The following is a 26,062-nucleotide window of genomic DNA, read 5'->3' on the forward strand; positions in this document are numbered from 1 at the left end:
TATAAACCTAGTTCATAGTTGTTAGTTTCCTTTAATGCCAAACAAACACATACCAATCGTTGGTTAGAAGGCGATCGCCGAATTCGTCCTCGCTTTCTCCCGTGTCGCTGGCTGTCGTGTCGTTTTCGTCGGTTTCGCTTGCATACGGTTCAAACCGATATGGCTCAATAGCTTCAGTTTCTTCTTCAATTTCGTTTTCGCTACCTGCCTCCACACTACAACCATCCGTTTCAATACATGCGTAATCCGCTGAAATCCGAGTCTGAATCCGAGCTAATGTCGCTATAGCTTGCTGTTCTATCCGCCATGTTTGTTTGTGTCGGCATCACTGTGTGACGTCACAGGAAAATGGACGGGTGTATATAACGATGGTTAAAATCAGGCACTTTGAAGCGTTTTTTAGGGATATTGCGTGATGGGTAAAATTTTGAAAAAAACTTTGAAAAATAAAATAAGCCACTGGGAACTGATTTTTAATGGTTTTAACCCTTCTGAAATTGTGATAATGTTCCCCTTTAAGAAGAGGCTGAACAAACACCTCTTCAGCTCTCAGTTTCGGACTGTAATCCCTTCAAGCTCAAGGACTTTTATTCATTAAACATTTAATTCATATATACCTAGACAGATAGGTTCTTTGGATGTATTTTCTTAAACCTGTATCTGCTAAAGCGTAATAAAAAAACTAACATTAAAAAAACAAACATGTTGTCTATCCACAGCGTAAAGCCACTTCTGAGATACTTATCCTCAACACCATGGTGAAAAATGAACCAAGTTCTCACTGGAGGACTAGAGAAAAAGGAATTGCTAAGCATGCTACAAACACACACACATTCTTGTATTTGTTACCTTCTTGAGACCTCCGTAAAATGCCTACATCTTTAGGACCACCCTTTCTAGATATGTAAAGATTTGTGTTTACAACATTGATAATATATACATACTATGCAAATTTAAAAAAGGTAAGCTTTGAGTTATTTTGTTGTTGTTTTGTTTGTAATTGTTTTGTATTCTTCATTATTTACTTAAAGTTATGACAGTATGTCTCTCTATACATATTTTTTTTAATTAATTTTGGCCAAAGGGGGCACATTTCAATTTCTTACACACATATGTTATTACATATGTTGGCCATACACTTGTTATGTCATATGTTATATCATATGTTAAAACCGACTCACAGTCAATTTGAAAAATCCCTCCTTTTTGGGACCACCCTAATTTTGATAGATTTCACCACCAGCGGTGCAAATGAGACATTCTCTATTAGATGCAAGGGTCTAACTTGTTCACCGGTCCTCATATGGAAGGTACTTTTCCTTGTTGATGTCTCAAGAAGGGTAGAAATACAAGAACACACACACAAACACACACACACACACACACACACACACATACTCACACACCGAGCAGTATGACACAACAAACGGCTAAAGCTTTAGTGTAAAGTAGGGGGGATCGATCCAGACGTCGATACTATTGATACCTAGAGTACTATCAGTACATAAACGATACTAAAGTGATTCGATCAATATTTTTCTTTTTCTTGTTCTTGATTGATTGATTGAAACTTTTATTAGTAGATTGCACAGTACAGTACATATTCCGTACAATTGACCACTAAATGGTAACACCCGAATATGTTTTTCAACTTGTTTAAGTCGGGGTCCACATGGTAAAGAAGTTACAAAATAACTTTTTTGGTCGTTTCTGTTATAACACGTTCCGGGAGTAAGTGTATGGATAGAGGAATGATTTAAATGGGAGCCAATAGTTTTTGTTTAGTGCACTCGCCACTTTATTTTGTTAAAAAAATGGTATGTAGCATTCAATACGACACATTTAACACATCATTTGATTTACAACAAAACCAGCAAATTTCTACATTTAATAAGATAAGCTTCATAAAAAGGTGTTATTGTGTTAACTTTAGTTACTGTAATCGCTATAAAACATTTTCACTTCTATATTATCCGATATGAGACCCAAATAAATTGCATCAGAGGCCAAAAATGTTGGTCGTTACATTCCTAGTTTCAATTCCTATTTTTGTCAACAGTGGGGTTTAAACCAGTACCCTCTGTATTGGAAGTTTGAATTATGTAAACCTGTGCTTTAAATGTATGTTTATCTTCCATTTTAGAGACGTGTTGGCTGTCTGTCTAAAGTTTCCTCGCTGGGTCTACAATGTAACTGGGATCGCCAAAGATCGTCTTTCTCAGCTCCAACCCAGTGAGTATTTTGTTTGAGTCATGAGCTCGGTATACACACAAACTACACACATCAACATAATCAGGCTGATCTTATGGTGTTGGAGGATTTTTTTGGACAAAATGATCAGAACCAACTATCGCAAATATAAAGCCGGCGCCATCTGGACTGCGAAGACAAAATATAAGATGGACAGAAATGCAACTCATACTTACGTTTATTTAAAAGGGAACTGCACCTTTTGGAGGATTTTGCCTATCGTTCTTAATCATTATGAGAGACAAAACGATGGATATTTTTTATTTTTTTGCATTCTATATAATAAATAAATGCAATCAAAAGTCCCATTACAATAAAGACCTTAAAAAACATCCACCTACATCCATTAAGGTTTTATATACATGACGTAAGTATATGTTATGTAGTAACATCCATCCATCCATCCATCTTCTTCCGCTTATCCGAGGTCGGGTCGCGGAGGCAGAAGCCTAAGTAGGGAAGCCCAGACTTCCCTCTCCCCAGCCACTTCGTCCAGCTCTTCCTGGGGGATCCCGAGGCATTCCCAGGCCAGCCGGGAGACATAGTCTTCCCAACGTGTCCTGGGTCTTCCCCATGGCCTCCTATCAGTCGGACGTGCCCTAAACACCTCCCTAGGGAGGCGTTCGGGTGGCATCCTGACCAGATGCCCGAACCACCTCATCTGGCTCTTCTCGATGTGGAGGAGCAGCGGCTTTACTTTGAGCTCCCCCCGGATGACAGAGCTTCTCACCCTATCTCTAAGGGAGAGCCCCGCCACCCGGCAGAGGAAACTATTTTCGGCCGCTTGTACCCTTGATCTTGTCCTTTCGGTCATAACCCAAAGCTCATGACCATAGGTGAGGATGGGAACCTAGATCGACCGGATCAATACAGCGTCCGCATTACTGAAGACGCCGCACCGATCCGCCTGTCTATCCCCCGATCCACTCTTCCCTCACTCGTGAACAAGACTCCGAGGTACTTGAACTCCTCCACTTGGGGCAGGGTCTCCTCCCCAACCCGGAGATGGCACTCCACCCTTTTCCGGGGGAGAACCATGGACTCGGACTTGGAGGTGCTGATTGTCATCCCAGTCGCTTCACACTCAGCTGCGAACCGATCCAGTGAGAGCTGAAGATCCTGACCAGATGAAGCCATCAGGACCATATCATCTGCAAAAAGCAGAGACCTAATCCTGCAGCCACCAAACCGGATCCCCTCAACGCCTTGACTGCGCCTAGAAATTCTGTCCATAAAAGTTATGAACAGAATCGGTGACAAAGGGCAGCCTTGGCGGAGTCCAACCCTCACTGGAAACGTGTCCGACTTACTGCCGTAAGTACTGTGCATGTAGTAGTGAAGTGAAGTGAAGTGAAGTGAATTACATTTATACAGCGCTTTTTCTCAAGTGACTCAAAGCGCTTTACATTGTGAAACCCAATATCTAAGTTACATTTAAACCAGTGTGGGTGGCACTGGGAGCAGGTGGGTAAAGTGTCTTGCCCAAGAACACAACGGCAGTGACTAGGATGGCGGAAGCGGGGATCGAACCTGCAACCCTCAAGTTGCTGGCACGGCCGTAACATGGACATTTATAATAACATTTAATATTTACATATTTAGATCATTTTGAGCATATACGGTGCATTAATTTAAAAAACACATCACAATGTTTGCTTTTTTTTTTCTTCATCACTGATTATTACTCACTGCAGACTTTATGAGAGCTAACAAACATAATAAAACATCACTTACTTTATAACGTCTGCTGTCATTAGGATGCCGACTGCTTGGATGTTGATATATTCCCATTTAGTTGAAGAATGACTCATAATCTTCGGAGAAATGGGGTGGGGTGACCAAACGTCTTTTCGTATCGTCCTCGCCATTTCCGGGTCCTAAATGACTGTCAAAGTATACCAACTTGTCGGAATACCTATTCAGACTTCTTCTGTCTAGGTGAGACCACATAACCACAACACCAGGGGAAGCTCCACTAACCACGTTAAACCCAGATTCCGAACTAACAAAGGTCTTAACTCATTCTCTTTCTATGCCACATCAATGTGGAATGCGCTCCCAACAGGTATAAAAGAAAGTGCATCTCTATCCTCCTTCAAAACCGCAATAAAAGCTCACCTCCAAGCAGCTACAACCCTAAACTAACACCCTCCCGGGATTGTTAATAATCAACAGAGGTGGGTAGTAACGCGCTACATTTACTCCGTTACATCTACTTTTGGGATAAATTGTACTTCTAAGAGTAGTTTTAATGCAACTTACTTTTACTTTTACTTGAGTATATTTATAGAGAAGAAACGCTACTTTTACTCCGCTACTTTTATCTACATTCAGCTCGCTACTCGCTACTAATTTTTATCGATCTGTTAATGCACGCTTTGTTTGTTTTGGTCTGTCAGACAGACCTTCAAAGTGCCTGCCTTACTGGTGACGTTTCACTCCGTTCCACCAATAAAATGCAGTCACTAGTGACGTTTGACTCCGTTCCACCAATCAGATGCAGTCACTGGTGACGTTGGACCAATCAAACAGAGCCAGGCGGTCACATGACCTGACTTAAACAAGTTGAAAAACTTATTGGGGTGTTACCATTTAGTGGTCAATTGTACGGAATATGTACTGTACTGTGCAATCTACTAATACAAGTTTCAATCAATCAATCAAAAGTGTGAAGGAAAAAAGACACTTTTTTATTTCAAACGTACATCCCGTCACAAGCCTAAAGACTGACTGCACAGTTCCTGTCTTCACAATAAAAGTGCCGCTCCATCGCGCCTGCGCTTTCAAAATAAGAGTCTCCGAAAGCCAGCGCAAACAAGCTAGCAAGCTACGGAATTTGCCGCCAATGTATTTCTTGTAAAGTGTGTGAAAACGAATATGGAAGCTGGACAAATAAGATACCAAAAACCAACCACTTTCATGTGGTATTAGACAGAAAGGAGGAACTTTTTTTCTCCTGCATTTGAAAACGTGGACGTTATCATCACTACTGTCTGATTACAATCAATGCAAGTCATCAGAATCAGGTAATACACCAACTTATATTCTTGTCAACATGAAAGAAAGGAATCTATATGTGTTAAACATGCATGTATATTCATTAAAACACCTTTAACATGTAAACAAATACGGCAAAATAAATAAATATAAATGATATACTGTATATATCAATGTATGTGTGTATATATATATATATATATATATATATATATATATATATATATATATATATATATATATATATATATGATATGTGTGTGTATGTTACTCATCAGTTACTCAGTACTTGAGTAGTTTTTTCACAACATACTTTTTACTTTTACTCAAGTAAATATTTGGGTGACTACTCCTTACTTTTACTTGAGTAATAAATCTCTAAAGTAACAGTACTCTTACTTGAGTACAATTTCTGGCTACTCTACCCACCTCTGATAATCAAATGTAAACAATCAAATGCAGATACTTTTTCTTATGCCTTCTGATTGTTCTCTCTCTCTCTCTCTCTCTCTCTCTCTCTCTCTCTCTCTCTCTCTCTGCCCACTACTTGCTGTCAGGGCCGGCCCGTGGCACAGGCCGTATAGGCAAATGCTAAGGGCGCCGTCCATCAGGGGGCGCCACGCCAGTGCCACAAATGTTGGAGAAAAAAAAAAGAAAAAAAAAAAGTTGGTATTATTATTTCTAAATACAAAAAATAATCCCACGTTAATTAAAATGCAAAGTAAAGCCTATTTAATAGAAATATTATTTGTTACAACATTACGCCCCCCCCCCCCCACCCCCCTCTCCCCCGCACGGTGCGCCCCCTCCCTTCCCGTATCAAGACTCTTTTTGGACGTCACCACATCAAAAAATCAACACAAGATGTCAAAACGGTCAAAACTGTCAGGTGCCCAGGGAAGAAAAAAGAGAAAAGAAGAGTAGAAACGAGAAAAGACAGAGTTAGCAGGTAGGTAACGTTAGCCTACATGAAATGATTTGTCTGTTACAGAATGTGATAGTAACCTGGCTTTTTAGCATTAAGCTAATGTTACATGATTCGGCAATTGCTAATCAATAAATAGCTAGTTCTGTTTTAACGTCGGGTTAATATTGTGGAGGGGGCTAAATTGTTATGGAAAATAATAATGTAACGTTAGGTAATTACAGTACTCCCACCTTACATTCCTCAGGGACATTTGTATTATATCTTTTAAGCAGGTGTTTTTTGTTTACATTGTTATTGCCTTCTGGTTAGCTAATGTTTGCCCTGCAGGTAATAGTCACTTGTCCACCCCTTTATATATTAGGTATAGTTGTAAGTAAAAAAAAAAAAGGTCAAAGACAAAGCTATTCGGTTTCTTGTGAGTATATACACTTCACTGCCGATGTGGGGGGGGCGCCACCTAAAATCTTGCCTAGGGCGCCAGATTGGTTAGGGCCGGGCCTGCTTGCTGTCCATATCCTACCAAGTCAGACCTACACTGTTCCAATATCCATTTCTCTGTTCTCAATTGTTGATGACTGATGATAACAACCAAACCTACCCCCCGCCCCCCTCCACACCCCGGATTGTAAATAATGTAAATAATTCAATGTGATTATCTTGTGTGATGACTGTATTATGATGATAGTATATATCTGATAGTATATATCTGTATCATGAATCAATTTAAGTGGACCCCGACTTAAACAAGTTGAAAAACTTATTGGGGTGTTACCATTTAGTGGTCAATTGTACGGAATATGTACTTCACTGTGCAACCTACTAATAAAAGTCTCAATCAATCAATCAATCAAAGATGCATGATTTATGATCTACAATAAACTTCCAGAGAGCTAGGTCGTTAGAAAACACCTCACCAGTCTATCATATCGAAATTGTACACAGGCTTGTGATCACGGCGCCGCTATAGTCCGTCTGCGTTCGCGCTTATAATTACAATGTCACTAATAGTTGGTTAATATTCAAGCCACGAAATGGAAATGGAGTATTGTTGGCGCTTTTTGAATGGTTATTTATTGGATTTTATGGGCGAAACAGAGGACCTCCCATTGACTTTTATTTACATTTATTTACAAGTTAGGACGCATTAAAACAAATCCATCTGTCGCCATGTTTATAATGATTGTGAATGATAGGCAACATTTTAAAAAAAAGATTCAAGATCAAGATTCAAGATTTAAGATGCTTTATTGTTGTCCATTCTTTAACATGTACAAGACACATAAGAACTGAAATTACATTTTTGGCACAGTGCCACTAAGAGCAGACATACGTTACAAGGGGACAAGACGGGACCGCCAACGGATCAGCCACTTACGGCACTCCTTAAAAAAGGTGGGGTAAAAGGTGACATTGGGAAAGGGGGAAGAGTAAAAAAAAATATTAGTCTAAGGCTGGACCCTCAGGAGGGGTCCAGACTGAGTCAGAGGAAAAAACTGCACATAGCATGGCACACATAAACATGATACATGTAATCACAACAACTCGCAACAGAGGGGGGAGGGGGGGGATTTGGGGCCCTGGAGGCCGGCTGCCGCTATAAAGCGCCACTCAGCCATCCACAACCCCAGAGGAATTAAGCAGTGGTGAAGGCGTTGATTGGGGGAGGGGCGGGTGCGTGCATGTATGCCCAATTAACTTGGGTGAGATGTTGAAATGTTTTTGTGGACTGGGGCCGATCTCAAAGTTCGACACCAGGTGTTGTTGGAAAAAAAGGAAGGTCAAAAACGTCCATCGTTGAGGAGTCCTCGGGGGAGTTCTTCAGAACAGCCTGTTCCAGATAGCATCAAGGCCCTTCGAGGGAGTCAAATCGTAGATTAAGATGTTGTTTTCTTCGAGCAGTCAAAACAATGACCTGCCTGCTCTGTGTGTCCCTGCTGGATCTCTCAAATTCAATTTAATTCTTCCTTCTCAGCAAGCTTCTCCAAGTGCAGTTTGCCTTTATTGTGTCTAAACACAAAAGAGTTGGCACAAATTCCCCTGAAATGAAGTTAGCATATGTGCTAACAGTTATGCCTAGCTCTTCTTTTTTTTGTATATTTTGACCGACTGCGTAACCTGTGGCTCATTTCTGCCTCTCAGAGGTTAGTCCAGACACTACACCAGGTCTCTACCGGTGGACAGATTATTAAAGACGAAGTTTGCACCCAAAAGGTGGTTGTGTTCAAACGAGCTGCGAGTATCATAATCCACAATGTCAGCTACGCCCCACTAAACTAATGTGCTGTTCGCGAACGAGTCAAGTCTTTTGAATGGCTCTTTTAAGTGAACCTTGAGAACCGATTCCCAGTTGGGAGTTGCAGTTTGCAAGTGATTTTATATTAAATTTGCCCACGCTGCCTATAGTACATGTGTGCGCCACTTTTACTGCTGTACCAAGAAAGAGGATGTATTAGCGACTGAAAAAAAGTAGTTCAGGCGGTAGGGTAGTACAATTTTATAACAATATTATATACAACATATACATTTATACATACAACGTATACATTTAATTCTTATTTGCATGCTTTTGTATATTGTTCAAATATTGGTGGAAAGTATTAGTTTGCTGGACTTTGCATAGTTTCTATTGTGCCACAAAGTGTTTAGGTTGTAGAAAATAGTAGGGGTATCAGAAAAAAAATCTATTTTCAGATTAATCAGGATTCTTATTTGTAATGATTCTAAATCGATTAAAAAAAATTAAAAACATATTTTTTGGGGGGCAATCTGTCCTGTCCAGACACTCTGGCAACTCATATTGTTGATGTAGATGCCCATATCTGCTGTATTATTGTTTGGAAGCATTTCTTTCAACAAAACCACTTTTCTTTTAAGTAATATAGAACTTGATCAGAGCTGTTTATCTACTTTATGGAGGAATGTAGTTAATCATAGAACTTGCATCCAATGTTATTAAAAAAGTATACATTTTGATACAATAATCGTTTTGAATCGAGAATCAAATCTGAATCGAATCATTACCCCTAAGAATCGAATCAAATTGAATCCTGTGGTGCCCAAAGATTCACAGCCCTAGTACAAAACCTAAAACCAGTGAAGTTGGCACGTTGTATAAATTGTATACAAAAACAGAATACAATGATTTGCAAATCCTTTTCAACCTATATTCAATTGAATAGACTGCAAAGACAAGATACTTAACGTTCAAACTGGTTAACTTTGTTATTTTTTGCAAATATTAGCTCATTTGGAATTTGATGCCTGCAAAATGTTTCAAAAAAGCTGGCACAGGTGGCAAAAAAGACTGAGAAAATTGAGGAATGCTCATCAAACACTTATTTGGAACATCCCACAGGCAAACAGGCTAATTGGGAACAGGTGGGTGCCATGATTGGGTATAAAAGCAGCTTCCATGAAATGCTCACTCATTCACAAACAAGGATGGGGCGAGGGTCACCACTTTGTCAACAAATGCTTGAGCAAATTGTTGAACAGTTTAAGAACCAACATTTCTCAACGAGCTATTGCAAGGAATTTAGGGATTTCACCATCTACGGTCCGTAATATCAAGAAAAGGTCCAGAGAATCTGGAGAAATCACTGCACCTAAGCGCCAATGCCCGTAACCTTCGATCCCTCAGGCAGTACTGCATCAAAAACCGACATCCTGGGCTCAGGAACTCTTCATAAAACCACTGTCAGTAACTACAGTTCGTCGCTACATCTGTAAGTGCAAGTTAAAGCTCTACTATGCAAAGCGAAAGCTATTTATCAACAACACCCAGAATTGCTGCCGGCTTCACTGGGCCCGAGCTCATCTAAGATAGACTGATGCAAAGTGGAAAAGTGTTCTGTGGTCTGACGTGTCCACATTTCAAATTGTTTTTGGAAACTCTGGACGTCGTGTCCTGCGGACCAAAGAGGAAAAGAACCATCCGGACAGTTGAAGGCGCAAAATTCAAAAGCCAGCATCTATGATGGTATGGGGGTGTAATCGTGCCCAAGGCATGGGTAACTTACACATCTGTGAAGGCACTATTAATGCTAAAAGGTACATACAGGTTTTGGAGCACCATATGTTGCCATCCAAGCAACATCTTTTTCAAGGTCGCCCCTGCTTATTTCAGCAAGACAATGCCAAGTCACATTCTGCACATGTTACAACAACGTGGCTTCATAGTAAAAGAGTGCGGGTACTAGATTGGCCTGCCTGTAGTCCAGACCTGTGTCCCATTGAAAATGTGTGGTGCATTGTGAAGCGTAAAATACCACAACAGAGACCCCGGACTGTTGAACAACTTAAGCTGTACATCAAGCAATAATGGGAAAGCATTCCACCTGAAAAGCTTCAAAAATTGGTCTCCTCAGTTCCCAAATGTTTACTAAGTGTTGTTAAAAGGAAAGGCCATGTAACACAGTGATAAAAATGTCCCTGTGTCAACTTTTTTGCAATGTGTTGCTGCCATTAAATTCTAAATTAATGATTATTTGCCAAAAAAAACATTTAATATGTTGTCTTTGCAGTCTATTCAATTGAATATAAGTTGAAAAGGATTTGCAAATCATTGTATTCTGTTCTTATTTACGAATTACTAAACGTGCCAACTTCACTGATTTTGGGTTTTGTAAATAGTGATTTGATTGTCAAAGCCTGCAGATATGGTACCACCTAATGGAATGTATACAGTACAAACAACGCAAGACAGATTAAATTATAATGATATTTTAGAACAATTTCCACTAATAGAGTAAATACTGGTGGGATATGTACATTTCAATTAGTCAGACATTAATCTAATCTTAAAACTGTAGTAAATAAATAATCATTTTCAGACCAATTAAATGAAATTGGATATTTTACCGCCAACCTGATGATCTCTCATGGCACACCAACGTGCCACAGCACAGTGGTTGGGAATCACTGTCCTTATAGGAACAATAAGAACATACGTTTTAGAGTTTTTAATATTTATGTCAGCCACATCCAGGAAATCCGCTTTAAAATCTGTACTCATGCCTTCCTCCATTCAAATTATGTAAACTGTCTGATGGCAAAAGTGCCTAATCAATGATTCCTTGTCATGGACCATCAACATGTTTGACGAATATATAATATGACTTTCGTCATGTAGAAACCTGGCTCGGCACACCGCCTGACCTGATGACGGATGCCGACGTGAAGGAGTTGGAGCCAAATACCATGATGTGCTCCATACAGGTATGACATAATAATAATAATAATGAGTATAATGTGGAAATTCAAAATCAAGAACTGAACTAGAGCTGCTTATAATACAAGCGCTGCAAATGCCTTTATAAAGATATTAATGTGCAGTAATTTGATTTATAATTTTTTTTCAATGTACTGTAGTTGTGTATATATGCAATGAAATATTGTTATACTGAGGGACGGATAAATGGGATGGTGAACTGCAGGTGTATTCATGTTGAGTAGGGATGTTCCCATCAGGGTTTCTGCTGCCAATTCCGATGCCGATCATCCATGGGTGAGATCGGCTGATACCAATACTGATCATGTATCAACTGTACATTTTTCAATGTATTTATGGTGAGACATTTCATCAATACCAACACAATATTTAAAATAGGTCATTTTCTCTTTTGTTTCAGCAAAACTAAGTCAATTGTATAAAATAACTAAACCAAAGCAAAAACTACTTAGTTCAGTGGTTCTTAACCTTGTTGGAGGTACCAAACCCCACCAGTTTCATATGCGCGTTCACCGAACCCGAACCGTAATCATAAAATGATGTTGTTATATGAAAGAAATACTAATAAAGATATATGTTACAAACAGAAAGTTACATGAATGTTTACATCTCATTGTGCAACATGTGAATGTTTTAGTGGGAACTAAATGCGATATCTGAAAGGGGTACACATTACTTCCAAAGCAGGACCCCCCACCCAGACATATAATACTAGTACACAGCTCATGAAAAACAATATGTTATAGTCATTGTAAGTGGGCCAAAACACTTATATTAGAAAATAATCTCATGGAAATGACTGCTGTCATTTGATTATAATAATAAAACATTGAACTTGTTATTTAGTCAGGTTTGGGACAGGTGTGCTGCAGGTGTGAACACAGTGCATGTGCACGTCTGACGTCGCTCACATGTGCTCCACTGAATGCTCAAGGAGTTTTTGCGTTTGCTCACACATATGGAAAATTAGAGGGAACATTGTTTCGGGGTATCCATAATACGCCAACAGGGAGAAGTTTTTGTTTACACGATGAGTTGGGTGTGTCTTGACCTCCGCGGCGGAGGCTCTACCGAACCCCTGAGGCCGACTTACCGAACCCCTAGGGTTCGATCGAACCCAGGTTAAGAACTACTGACTTAGTTACTCATTTAAACCCTTTGGTGGTGTCTAGGAAATTATTCCCTTAATTTGTAAACCGTGACAAAAACAACAAAATATTTTGAGTACGTAAAAATATCGATCTGATCACATTAGTATCGATCCTATACTGGTACTACCCTTTGGTACGGACACCACCACTTACTGTGACAATGCTGACACGTCAACAGTTGTTGTCATGTTATCCTTTCTCTAGCTTTGTCCTCCAATGATAATAATACTTGACAATGATACTTAAGATACTAAGAAATGCACTTTATTTGCCCTAATGGAAGTGAATAGTATTAGTTTAGCCAGAGAGGATCAGCGTTTGTGATTGGCATTAATCGGTAATGGCCGATCACATACTTTTTCCACATAAAAACGGTCAATACCAATCAATCGGCACATCCCTAATGTCAAGTATATACAGTCGTGGTCGAAAGTTTACATACACTTGTAAAGAACATAATGTCATGGCTGTCTTGAGTTTCCAATCATTTCTACAACTCTTATTTTTTTGTGATAGAGTGATTGGAGCACATACTTGTTGGTCACAAAAAACATTCATGAAGTTTGGTTCTTTAAATGAATTTATTATGGGTCTACTGAAAATGTGACCAAATCTGCTGGGTCAAAAGTATACATACAGCAATGTTAATATTTGGTTACATGTCTCTTGGCAAGTTTCACTGCAATAAGGCGCTTTTGGTAGCCATCCACAAGCTTCTGACATCACATGGACAAAGATAACACTTTTTTTTTTTTACAAAGATAAGACCTTCTGGAGGAAAGTTCTGGGGTTAGATGAAACAAAAATGTTGCTGTTTGGCCACAATACCCAGCAATATGTTTGGAGAAGAAAAGGTGAGGCCTTTAATCCCAGGAACACCATTCCTACCGTCAAGCATGGGGGTGGTAGTATTATGCTCTGGAGCCGTATTTATCAAGCGTCTTAGAGTGCCATTTTACACTTAAGTCCTGAGAATTTGCGAAATTTTGTCCTACTCTCAAACTTAAGAATAAAAGCTATTTATCAACTTTCTTAAGTCTAAGAATCACTCTTACTCTCCACGATATTTAAGAGACCTTCAGAGGTGTCCGAAGTGGTTAGGAGTTGCCAGCGAGGGATGGCACTGAGGCGAGAGATACATGCGCGAACGTTCAGGGAGCGGAAGGATGTCCTGGCTTTGTTTGATGACGAGCAGCTGATCAAACGGTATCGTTTAGACAGAGCGGGTATTATTTTTGTCACAGATTTAATAAGGGGTGTCATCTCATCAGCAACATCACGCTGCAGAGCTTTCACAGCAGAACTAAAGGTCATCACAATGCTTCGATATCTCGCCACTGGGAAAATGAATTGGAAAGAAAAGGAAACATTTATTTTTGATTCATTGCCAATATTTTTGTTTGTTTTGTATTATTTTGTAGTTTATTGTCAAAATATACACTCCCATTGTCCACGTAAAGGGGAACATTATCACAATTTCAGAATTGTTAAAACCATTAAAAATCAGTTCCCAGTGGCTTATTATATTTTTCGAAGTTTTTTTCAAAATTTTACCCATCACGCAATATCCCTAAAAAAAGCTTCAAAGTGCCTGATTTTAACCACCCGTCCATTTTCCTGTGACATCACATAGTGAAGCCAACACAAACAAACATGGCGGAAAGAACAGCAAGCTATAGCGACATTAGCTCGAATTCAGACTCGGATTTCAGCGGCTTAAGCGATTCAACAGATTACGCATGTATTGAAATGGATGGTTGTAGTGTGGAGGCAGGTAGCGAAAACGAAATTGAAGAAGAAACTGAAGCTATTGAGCCATATCGGTTTGAACCGTATGCAAGCGAAACCGACGAAAACGACACGACAGCCAGCGACACGGGAGAAAGCGAGGACGAATTCGGCGATCTTCTTCTAACCAACGATTGGTATGTGTTTGTTTGGCATTAAAGGAAACTATCAACTATGAACTAGGTTTACAGCATATGAAATACATTTGGCAACAACATGCACTTTGAGAGTGCAGACAGCCCAATTTTCATCAATTAATATATTCTGGAGACATACCCTCATGTCAGCAGGCCAGGGAAGCTAGGGTCGATATTCTTCTCTTGATCATCTTCGGGACGGTGTGAGCCAAGACATCCAGGGGGTTTAGCTCGCTCGTCTGCGGGAACAAACTGCCGCCATTGCTTGCCGTGCTAGGGAGGTCCTTTGTCCCTGAATTGCTCACACACTCCGGCAGATTCAATGGGGGTCTGGCGGCAGATTTCTTTGACTTTATCGTTGGAAATGCATCTGCTTTGAGTGTCGCAGGATATCCACACATTCTTGCCATCTCTGTCGTAGAATAGCTTTCGTCGGTAAAGTGTGCGGAACAAACGTCCAATTTCTTGCCACTTTCGCATCTTTGGGCCACTGGTGCAACTTGAATCCGTCCCTCTTCGTGTTGTTACACCCTCCGACAACACACCGACGAGGCATGATGTCTTCAAGGTACGGAAAACAGTCGAAAAAACGGAAAATAACAGAGCTGATTTGACTCGTTGTTTGAGAAAATGGCGGATTGCTTCCCGATGCGACGTCACATTGTGACGTCATCGCTCCGAGGGCGAATATTAGAAAGGCGTTTAATTCGCCAAAATTCACCCATTTAGAGTTCGGAAATCAGTTAAAAAAATATATGGTCTTTTTTCTGCAACATCAAGGTATATATTGACACTTACATAGGTCTGGTGATAATGTTCCCCTTTAAATATTTCTAAGATATTTCTTTATTCTTAGACAAGGGATTCCCTTCCGTGATTGGTCATTTCTGTGGACACAGAAATGACGTCACCTAAAATTCCGTTTACGGCACATAGTGATGTCATAATTCAGCTCTGAGTGTGACACTTAAGATTCAGTCCTACACTTCGCTGAAAGTGTGAGTAAGACGCTTGATAACTAACTTTTAAGTGCAGCTTTCAGCGAAGAATTTCTTTACTCATAATAAGTCAACTCTTAGCAGACTTCTTAGGAGTAATTCTAAGATGCTTGATAAATACGGCCCCAGGGCCTGTTTTTCTGCCAATGGAACTGGTGCTTTAAATGGGACAATGAAAAAGGAGGATTACCTCCAAATTCTTCAGGACAACCTAAAATCATCAGCTCGGAGGTTGGGTCTTAGGCGCAGTTGGGTGTTCCAACTAATGTGTCGTTTGCGAACGATTCGTTCGAACGAACGAATCTTGGGGGCGGGGGGAGGGATTGAGCGAACGATTCGTTCACCGCGGATTAACGACATGAATCACTCAGTGAACGACAGAATCAGGACTCGCGAACCTACTGACACAGAGAGATGACTGTGTCGCGGAGGACGACGTTACATTGAGGCTCTCGTTCAGTCACTGTGCGCGTCGTTCATTGGGTGCTGAGGGCTTGTGTCGTTCGCGAACTGACAGACACCGAGATCTGCCGCTGGGGAAGCTGTTACTGACTGACTCATGATTCGCCGACCTGCACACAGAACTGCTGCTGCAGAAGTGATTCAGGTTCACTTACTGAACTGTGCTGACTGTGGCGCTGTGTCAGTCACTCACTGCCTGGTGTACTGCATGCACAGAGCTGTGTAGGGACTCGCGTTCACCCTATTTGCTGCTTCTCCCGCGAATGTCTGCACTGTACTGTACTACGCACACACCCCCGCCCCCCTCCTATTTTTTTTTTTTTTTGGGGGGGGGGGATTTGGTGCACGAATTTATTGAACGACTCAATTTAAGGAACTGATTCTAGTGATTCAGTACAGTCAAAAGAACTGCCGATCCCATCACTAGTTCCAACAGGACAATGACCCCAAACACACGTCAAAAGTGGTAAAGGAATGGCTAAATCAGGCTAGAATTAAGGTTTTAGAATGGCCTTCCCAAAGTCCTGACTTAAACGTGTGGACAATGCTGAAGAAACAAGTCCATGTCAGAAAACCAACAAATTTAGCTGAACTGCACCAATTTTGTCAAGAGCAGTGGTCAAAAATTCAACCAGAAGCTTGTGGATGGCTACCAAAAGTGTCTTATTGCAGTGAAACTTGCCAAGGGACATGTAAGCAAATATTAACATTGCTGTATGTATACTTTTGACCCAGCAGATTTGGTCACATTTTCAGTAGACCCATAATAAATTCATAAAAGAACCAAACTTAATGAATGTTTTTTTGTGACCCACAAGTATGTGCTCCAATCACTCTATCACAAAAAAATAAGAGTTGTCGAAATGATTGGAAACTCAAGACAGCCATGACATTATGTTCTTTACAAGTGTATGTCAACTTTTGACCACGACTGTATACATTGCATTTACAGCTTGTCCACATTTTGTGTGTGTTCCTGTAGTTAACCTCAGCCAACGGAGCTCTGTGTGTCATCAACCCGCTCTATCTTCTTGAGCATGGAGATGATTGGCTGACACATCAGGCAACCAGCGTGCAATGCCCAACACAGACGCCAACTTACAGGCGAGAGAGGCGCCTCAGTTCCACTCGAAAGTGGGCTGGTGCCGGCCTGAGGAGCAGCCGAGCCGTCTCTCTGGACCAAGAAGCCTTTGTTGGCACTGAAGGCTCAGGTAGATTTTGTTCCTGATTGTCACACTTTTGTCCTTTGCTGAATTACGGTGGACTGGAAGTGCAAAACACTTTAACGTTTGGTTTGCGCAATTGGAAGTTGTTTTGTTAATTCGTTAATTCCTTCCTTTTCTGTAATTGTAATTTGTTTGATCAACTTCCAGGCCAGCATATTTAACTGAATGTACCAAAAACACTCAACATATTCATGTGCATTATAGATGATGCATTTGAGGACAGCTTTTACTTATACTGCCAGCTTGAGTGCGCCTGGCACAACATACATATGTTCATTTTAATCCATTATGTTTTTAAGACATGCATCTAATTGATGCAAATATTTTAGATTAAAATAAGTGTCGTAAAACTTTTTTTGATTTGAAGGTGGATTCACATTTAAGATCATGTCGACATTAACAGCATGGAAATATTAGTAATAATTAATAGGTATTGTTAATATTAAGAATTGTTATTAATCTTATTGGGAACTAATTTTGTGTAGTAGTTATCATGAAAATGGGCAAAGTCATCATTTCCACACATAATCCTGACCACTCGTGTGTTTAAAAAGAGAGCAAGGATTAAGGAAATAAATCTGTGCTGTCAAACATTTACATTTTTAATCACATTTTGAAATAACCGCCATTAATCACAGGTTATTACTCACTTGCATAATTTCAATTAAGTTTGGACACAATGCAATTTTATTGTCAGAATGTCATACATATTATTTTTTTGTAACACTTTAGTATGGGGAACACATAATCACCATTAATTAGTTGCTTATTAACATGCACATTAGTAACATATTGGCTCTTAATTAGTCATTATTAAGTACTTATTAATGTCTTATTCTGCATGGCCTTATTATACAACCAGTAAGTCATTAACTAAGAGTCTTCCCTCAATAACCTCAGAATTATTGCTTATTAGTAAGCCTAACCCTAACCCTTATATGTTCCCCTAGTGTCCAAATAACTCTAAATTAAGTCTTTCTTACTTTAATAAGCAACTAATTAACGGTGAATATGTTCCCCATACTATAGTGTTACCATTTTTTTTTTTTATGTTTTACTTGAATGTACCGTATTTTTCCGAGTATAAGTCGCACCGGAGTATAAGTCGCACCTGCCGAAAATGCATAATAAAGAAGGAAAAAAACATATATAAGTCGCACTGGAGTATAAGTCACATTTTTGGGGGAAATTTATTAGTTTAGTTAGAGTGTTTTACTTGTTTTAAGAGTTTTGGTCCTAAATTATCTCAGTAAGATATTACAGCTTGTTGCTGAGATTTTATGACCTATATTGAGTAAAACATGCTTGAAACTAGAATATCAACTGATGCAAAGCTGTGTCATCAACACTCACAAGTATAAAACTACTTTTTTAAAGTAATAATTTCTTATTTCAAGCATGGAAAAAAAAAAATCATGACTTTGACACAATTGTGTCTCATATTAAAACAGATGACAGCCAAATGGGCTTTGCTGTTTTATTTTCAATGAAACAATAGAAAATACGTACTCATATAGTAGTACACTTGTTATTAGTGACAATATACTTATTTTAAGGTATTTTTGGGTTCATTGAGGTTAGCTAATTTTACTTGTTTTGGAAAGTCTTGACAAGCCAAATTTTCTTGTTCTATTGGCAGATAATTTTGCTTAGTTCAAATAAAATACCGTATTTTTCGGAGTATAAGTCGCACCGGAGTATAAGTCGCACCTGCTGAAAATGCATAATAAAGAAGGAAAAAAACATATAAAAGTCGCACTGGAGTATAAGTCGCATTTTTGGGGGGAATTTATTTGATAAAACCCAACACCAAGAATTGACATTTGAAAGGCAATTTAAAATAAATAAAGAATAGTGAACAACAGGCTGAATAAGTGTACGTTATATGAGGCATAAATAACCAACTGGTATGTTAACGTAACATATTATGGTAAGAGTCATTCAAATAACTATAACATATAGAACATGCAATACGTTTACCAAACAATCTGTCACTCCTAATCACTAAATCCCATGAAATCTTATACGTCTAGTCTCTTACGTGAATGAGCTAAATAATATTATTAGATATTTTACGGTAATGTGTTAATAATTTCCCACATAAGTCGCTCCTGAGTATAAGTCGCACGAAAAATACGGTATGTCATTTATTTGCTCAAAACTGGCTAACAGTTTTATCTAAGGTCATGTCTGGGTTTATTTTATTGAAATGACCAGCTTGTACACCACACACGTATGCATCGACCCGATCACTGACCGTAATCATCCACGGTTAAGGTAAAGAAGCGGTCAAAGTAAATTGCGTGTTTAATCTGTGTATATACACGATTATTGAGATAACGTTTTGTGATTAATCGCAGGAGTTAAAAATGTAACAGCTCTAAAATAAATGTTACACAACAGTTTATTTCCCTTTTATTGATAAACCTTTATTTCTACTTCACCACTTTGACATGTGTGTCGCCTTTTTGCCATGTCTGCAAAAAGTGTGTACATCAGGTACAAATTTTAACGTCTGGCTGTGTTTTTTATAGTTTGCCTACTTTTGTGTGAAAAAGATGGTACGCAAATGTTCCTGTTCTATGTGTACACCAGCTTTATGAACGAGACCACAGAACTTCAAATAAACAAGGGGGGGATGAGTATATTTATAGCTAGAATTCACTGAAATTCAAATATTTATTTGAATATATATATATATATATATATATATATTCAAATAAATACTTGACAGTGTTCATTTATGTACACGTATACACACACATAGCACTCCTCTACTCATTGTTGTATTTGAAGTGCAATGCTTTGCAGCCAGTAGCACAGCCTTTGAAGGAGCATAGGTATGGGCAGCATCTGTGAAATTTAATTTGCAGGAAACGAGTGAGTTTAGGGTTGAATTGTCCATCTTCGTTCTATTCTCTGTCACTATCTTTCTAACCATGCTGAACACCCTCTCTGACGATGCATTGCTGTGTGGCACGCACAAAAGTGCCTTCATCAAATGCACCAGAGTCTGGAATCTTCCATCTCTCCCTAGCATACCCCTTCCCCTTCCAGCTGTCCTGGATGACCTGAAATTTTTGTTTCCAATCATTTTGGAACTTGCAAACATACTTCTTCTTCTTACTCGTCGTCGCCGTGACTGTCTCTTCTTCGTTCTTCTGCTTCATCTCTGTTATGTTTTTGGACATTACTACTTGCCGTAGTTTTGAAGCAATGCATGATGGGAATCCGGATGTTTTGTGTCAGTGTATTAACGTGCCGGCTGGAATAAACACACGCTGAGAAATAGCTCCGTGCCTGCCTACTTTATGGGTTATAAATAAACCTATGGATGATGGAGACATATCTAATAGTCTCCTTCTTGTTGTGTGTGCAGTTGCGCACTGAGCTCCAAATCCGTAGATGTTATAACGTGACTGGGCCGGCACGCTGTTTATAAGGAGGAAAAGCGGACGTGACGACAGGCTGTCCTCACTCAGGTCCGGCTGGAAAAATCGGGAGAAATTCGGGAGAATGGTTGTCCCGGGAGATTTTCGGGAGAGGCACTGAAATTCGGGAGTCTCTCGGAAAATTCGGGAGGGTTGGCAAGTATGATTGGGAGTATAATGTACTCCCTTTTTGTGGAGGAGCCAGTTTAGCACAATAAGGCTGTATTTCTTTCTGGGCGGCAGAGGGCTGTTTTCATACTAATTTAGCTGACTCTTTCCGTTTGATTTTCAGACCGCTTCTTGATGCTGCTATTACCGCATTTGTATGGACTGGTCTCCTAAAGTTTTAGTAAAACTTGATAATATTGCTATTCTGTCTCGGTGGTCCTTCTTACTCAACATATATGTCATCCAAAAGAACTTGGGATTGACTAGTGTGTTTTATTCCCTGAGAGGAAGACTGGTCGGACGCAACAATAGTAACCTAATTATCTTTAGCAGCGGTGTCCCAATCTAATATTATTTACAGACATCGGTCTGATATCAAACATGTATCATATTATATTGGCTTTGGCATTGGCATTATATTGTGTGTGGCAAGTATTACACTTTACACATCAAACAAGCGCGAAACACGTAACACACGGTCAGGAAAATTGTGAGACTTTTGGCTCAATTGAGCTAAACAAACTGAATTTACCCACACCTGGCACCACAGCAGCAATCAGCCCACAAACACTTAAAGTAAAATTACCCATTTGAAATAAAAAAAATTACATTTTTCAGCGAAGTATATTTTCAAATTAACATCAAATACATACTGAATACATCTGCTTTGGGTATAGATGACTTATAATACCAATTCCAAACATAATATTTCCCTGGATCAACTCAGTATTGGAATGCATTTGCATTACCAAATATGGTGCCTCGGTCTCCCAAGGCAAAAGCATATTATAAAGTACCCAGTAACAAGCGTGTCCGCATCATTCAACTTACTGCATTGTTATCTTAACTTCATGAATCATGGTGGCCACTGGGGTTTGCCAAAAAAAAAAAAACACTCCACTTCAACTTAAAGACGACATAAGTCCATTCCAGACAGTGAGTGTTTTTAATACTTACCAGTAAAGGTGGGAATCTGTGGGTGCCTCATAATTCGATTTGATTCCGATTCTTGGGGTGGCGAGTCCATTCAGAATTGCTTCTCGATTCAACACGATTCTTGTAATATATTTTTTAGTATGTAAATTATAATAAAACCTTTTTAGAACAGGTTACAAGTTACAAAAGCTCCTCTTTGCAGCTGACATTGGACTTATACGACGCACATCCGTTGGCCTAAAACAACATATTTTTGTTTATTTATTTTAAACATTTTATTTACAAAAATCACAGAATGTTAATCAATATAATGAAAGAAAATAGAGCAACTCCAACCCAATTAAAGCTTTACAATACTTAGTTGGAAATTGAACAAGCAATTGAAAAGACATACAAATGTATAACCTACTCAGTGGCCTTGTGGCTAGAGTGTCCGCCCTGAGACTGGAAGGTTGTGAGTTCAAACCCCGGCCGAGTTATACCAAAGACTATAAAAATGGGACCCATTGCCTCCCTGCATGGCACTCAGCATCAAGGGTTGAAATTGGGGGTTAAATCACCTAATGATTCCCGAGCACGGCCACCGCTGCTGCTCATTGCTCCCCTCACCTCCCACGGGGTGAACATGGGAATGGGTCAAATGTAGGGCTGTCCGATAATGGCTTTTTGCCGATATCCGATATTCCGATATTGTCCAACTCTTTAATTACCGATACCGATATCAACCGATATATACAGTCGTGGAATTAACACGTTATTATGCCTAATTTGGACAACCAGGTATGGTGAAGATAAGGTACTTAAAAAATTAATAAAATCAAATAAGATAAATAGATTAAAAACATTTTCTTGAATAATAAAGAAAGGAAAACAATATAAAAACAGTTACATAGAAACTAGTAATTAATGAAAATTAGTAAAAGTAACTGTTAAAGGTTAGTACTATTAGTGGAGCAGCAGCACGCACAATCATGTGTGCTTACGGACTGTATCCCTTGCAGACTGTATTGATATATATTGATATATAATGTAGGAACCAGAATATTAATAACAGAAAGAAACAACCCTTTTGTGTGAATGAGTGTAAATGAGGGAGGAAGGTTTTTTGGGTTGGTGCACTAATTGTAAGTGTATCTTGTGTTTTTTATGTTGATTTAATAAAAAATAAAAAATAAACGATACCGATAATTTCCAATATTGCAATTTAACGCATTTATCGGCCGATAATGTCGGCAGGCCGATATTATCGGACATCTCTAGTCAAATGCAGAGGATAATTTCACCACACCTAGTGTGTGTGTGACTATCGTTGGGACTTTAAAGGGGAACATTATCACAATTTCAGAAGGGTTAAAACCATTCAAAATCAGTTCCCAGTGGCTTATTTTATTTTTCGAAGTTTTTTTCAAAATTTTACCCATCACGCAATATCCCTAAAAAAAGCTTCAAAGTGCCTGATTTTAACCATCGTTATATACACCCGTCCATTTGTGATGCCGATACAAACAAACATGGCGTATAGAACAGCAAGTTTATAGCGACATTAGCTCGGATTCAGACTCGGATTTCAGCGGCTTAAGCGATTCAACAGATTACGCATGTATTGAAACGGATGGTTGTAGTGTGGTGGCAGGTAGGGAAAACGAAATTGAAGAAGAAACTGAAGCTATTGAGCCATATCGGTTTGAACCGTATGCAAGCGAAACCGACAAAAACGACACGACAGCCAGCGACACGGGAGAAAGCGAGGACGAATTCGGCGATCGCCTTCTAACCAACGATTGGTATGTGTTTGTTTGGCATTAAAGGAAACTAACAACTATGAACTAGGTTTACAGCATATGAAATACATTTGGCAACAACATGCACTTTGAGAGTGCAGACAGCCCAGTTTTCATCAATTAATATATTCTGTAGACATACTCAGAGGTGGGTAGTAACGCGCTACATTTACTCCGTTACATCTACTTGAGTAACTTTTGGGATAAATTGTACTTCTAAGAGTAGTTTTAATGCAACATACTTTTACTTTTACTTGAGTATATTTATAGAGAAGAAACGCTACTTTTACTCCGCTACTTTTATCTACATTCAGCTCGCTGTGTGTGTATATATATATATATATATATATATATATATATATATATATATATATATATATATATATATATGTATATATGTGTGTGTGTATATATATATATATATATATATATATATGTATATATGTGTGTGTGTGTATATATATATATATATATATATATATATATATATATATATATATATATATATATATATATATATATATATATATATGATATGTGTGTGTATGTTACTCATCAGTTACTCAGTACTTGAGTAGTTTTTTTACAACATACTTTTTACTTTTACTCAAGTAAATATTTGGGTGACTACTCCTTACTTTTACTTGAGTAATAAATCTCTAAAGTAACAGTACTCTTACTTGAGTACAATATCTGGCTACTCTACCCACCTCTGGACATACTCTCATCCGCACTCTTTTCCTGGGGGTCTGGCGGCAGATTTCTTTGACTTTATGGTTGGAAATGCATCTGCTTTGAGTGTCGCAGGATATCCACACATTCTTGCCATCTCTGTCGTAGCATAGCTTTTGTCGGTAAAGTGTGCGGAACAAACGTCCAATTTCTTGCCACTTTTGCATCTTTGGGCCACTGGTGCAACTTGAATCCGTCCCTGTTGGTGTTGTTACACCCTCCGACAACACACCGACGAGGCATGATGTCTCCAAGGTACAGAAAACAGTCGAAAAAACGGAAAATAACAGAGCTGATTTGACTCGGTGTTTGTAATGTGTTTGAGAAAATGGCGGATTGCTTCCCGATGTGACGTCACGTTGTAGAGTTCAGAAATCGGTTAAAAAAATATATGGTCTTTTTTCTGCAACATCAAGGTATATATTGACGCTTACATAGGTCTGGTGATAATGTTCCCCTTTAACTTTAAATACAATACTAAAAAAAGAAAACCAAAAATGTAATAAAGCAACAGTATAAACAATAATATATATAATAGTTGTTCACTGGTTTTAATCCAAAAATGTTTTGTTTTTTAAAAAGAAAAAAGAAATTTGCACAAAAAAGAAAAATGTTTTTTGTTTTGTCACTTCTCGAAAATGATGAATCGATTTAGAATCGGAATAAATAAAAATTGAGATTAAGATGTGAATCGATTTTTTTGAGCACCCTCACCTGCTATTGTTCTTTTGAGTAATTTCACTTGTTTAAAGCCTTTTCAAACAGTCCACAATACAACATTTTAAAAGCATGCATGACTTGTGCCGATGTTGTATCGGATCAATATTGGTATCGGCCGATACTTAAGGCTCCCATATCAGTATTGCATCAGAAGTGATCGGGAAACCCCTAATCTTTACCGTGTTTTACCATGTGACAGGCATGAGGTGTTAATCATCCTGTTTGATATCCAGGTCTGATCAGACGCAAGTCTGAAGAATCCGAGTCAACCTCGTCGGTGTCATCCCCTCAAGGAGGCGTTGTCCTCAGGAGGTCCAGCCAAGGTTCCACCTCCAGCCTCTCCAACAAAGGGAGCACGGGGAGCTTGTCTGCTTCTAGCACTGAGCTGCTGAACCGTGACAGCGTCGGGTCTCAGTCCCCTCACAGGGTCTCCTGGATCGAGGATGGCTTCTGGCTGCCACCGCCCACCAGGCCCTCTTCGTTACTCCCGCCACCGTACCCTGAGCTGGACTCGCTGTCCATCAGCAGCATAGAAGAAGAACAGGAACATCGGTCGCCGAGCCCCACGTCCCATCACCCGTCGGCCCACCGGCTGGCTGACAAAGTCATAAATCGCCTCTCCGCAGTGGGCCAGGCACTCGGCAGCCTGGTGTGTCAGAAGAAGAGGCTGACCAATCGCGTTGTGGAGCTGAGCGACAGGAAACGGGGACCTTTTGCAATGGCCGTGAAAGAATTTGTGGAGGCAACGCTGGAGAGAGGAACTGATCCGGGCGACATCACGGGGTCAGAGTTCTTACAGGAAGTGAGGTCATCGCTTACATCACTGAGGGAGACTCTCCTGGATTACCCTGAAATCCAGGCGCTGTTGGACAGTATGACCGACTTCAGTGACTCAGAGATAGGTAAGTGATATCATTTCAGGGAACCTTTTTCTTTCGCAGTTTTGGACAGATCCAATGCAAAAGCCTGACCTAAAAAATGTTGATTTTAAAATACTTAAATGCAATAATGCTATTTTTTTCACTGTATATTTGAACCTGGGCAATGTGGGGGTCTCAATAGTCTAATGGGCAGCAAAAAAAACATTTGTTAATTGAAAAATTTATTTATTTATCCCACACTTTTCT

The 26,062-nt window shown here is 39.3% G+C and overlaps 1 protein-coding gene across 4 annotated transcripts in view; it reads left to right on the plus strand.

Annotated features, from left to right (window-relative positions):
* Positions 1–26,062, plus strand: part of rinl (Ras and Rab interactor-like) — a 71,404-nt gene that overhangs the window by 39,612 nt on the left and 5,730 nt on the right. For all 4 annotated transcript variants that reach the window (XM_061925363.2, XM_061925365.2, XM_061925364.2 and 1 more), the window contains 4 exons: positions 2,144–2,232; positions 11,307–11,392; positions 16,924–17,152; positions 25,169–25,837. In XM_061925363.2, the coding sequence (XP_061781347.2) occupies positions 2,144–2,232; positions 11,307–11,392; positions 16,924–17,152; positions 25,169–25,837 (1,073 nt within the window). The remainder of the gene's footprint in view (positions 1–2,143; positions 2,233–11,306; positions 11,393–16,923; positions 17,153–25,168; positions 25,838–26,062) is intronic.

This window comes from Nerophis lumbriciformis, linkage group LG30, assembly GCF_033978685.3.
Source record: "Nerophis lumbriciformis linkage group LG30, RoL_Nlum_v2.1, whole genome shotgun sequence".
Lineage (NCBI taxonomy): Eukaryota > Metazoa > Chordata > Actinopteri > Syngnathiformes > Syngnathidae > Nerophis > Nerophis lumbriciformis.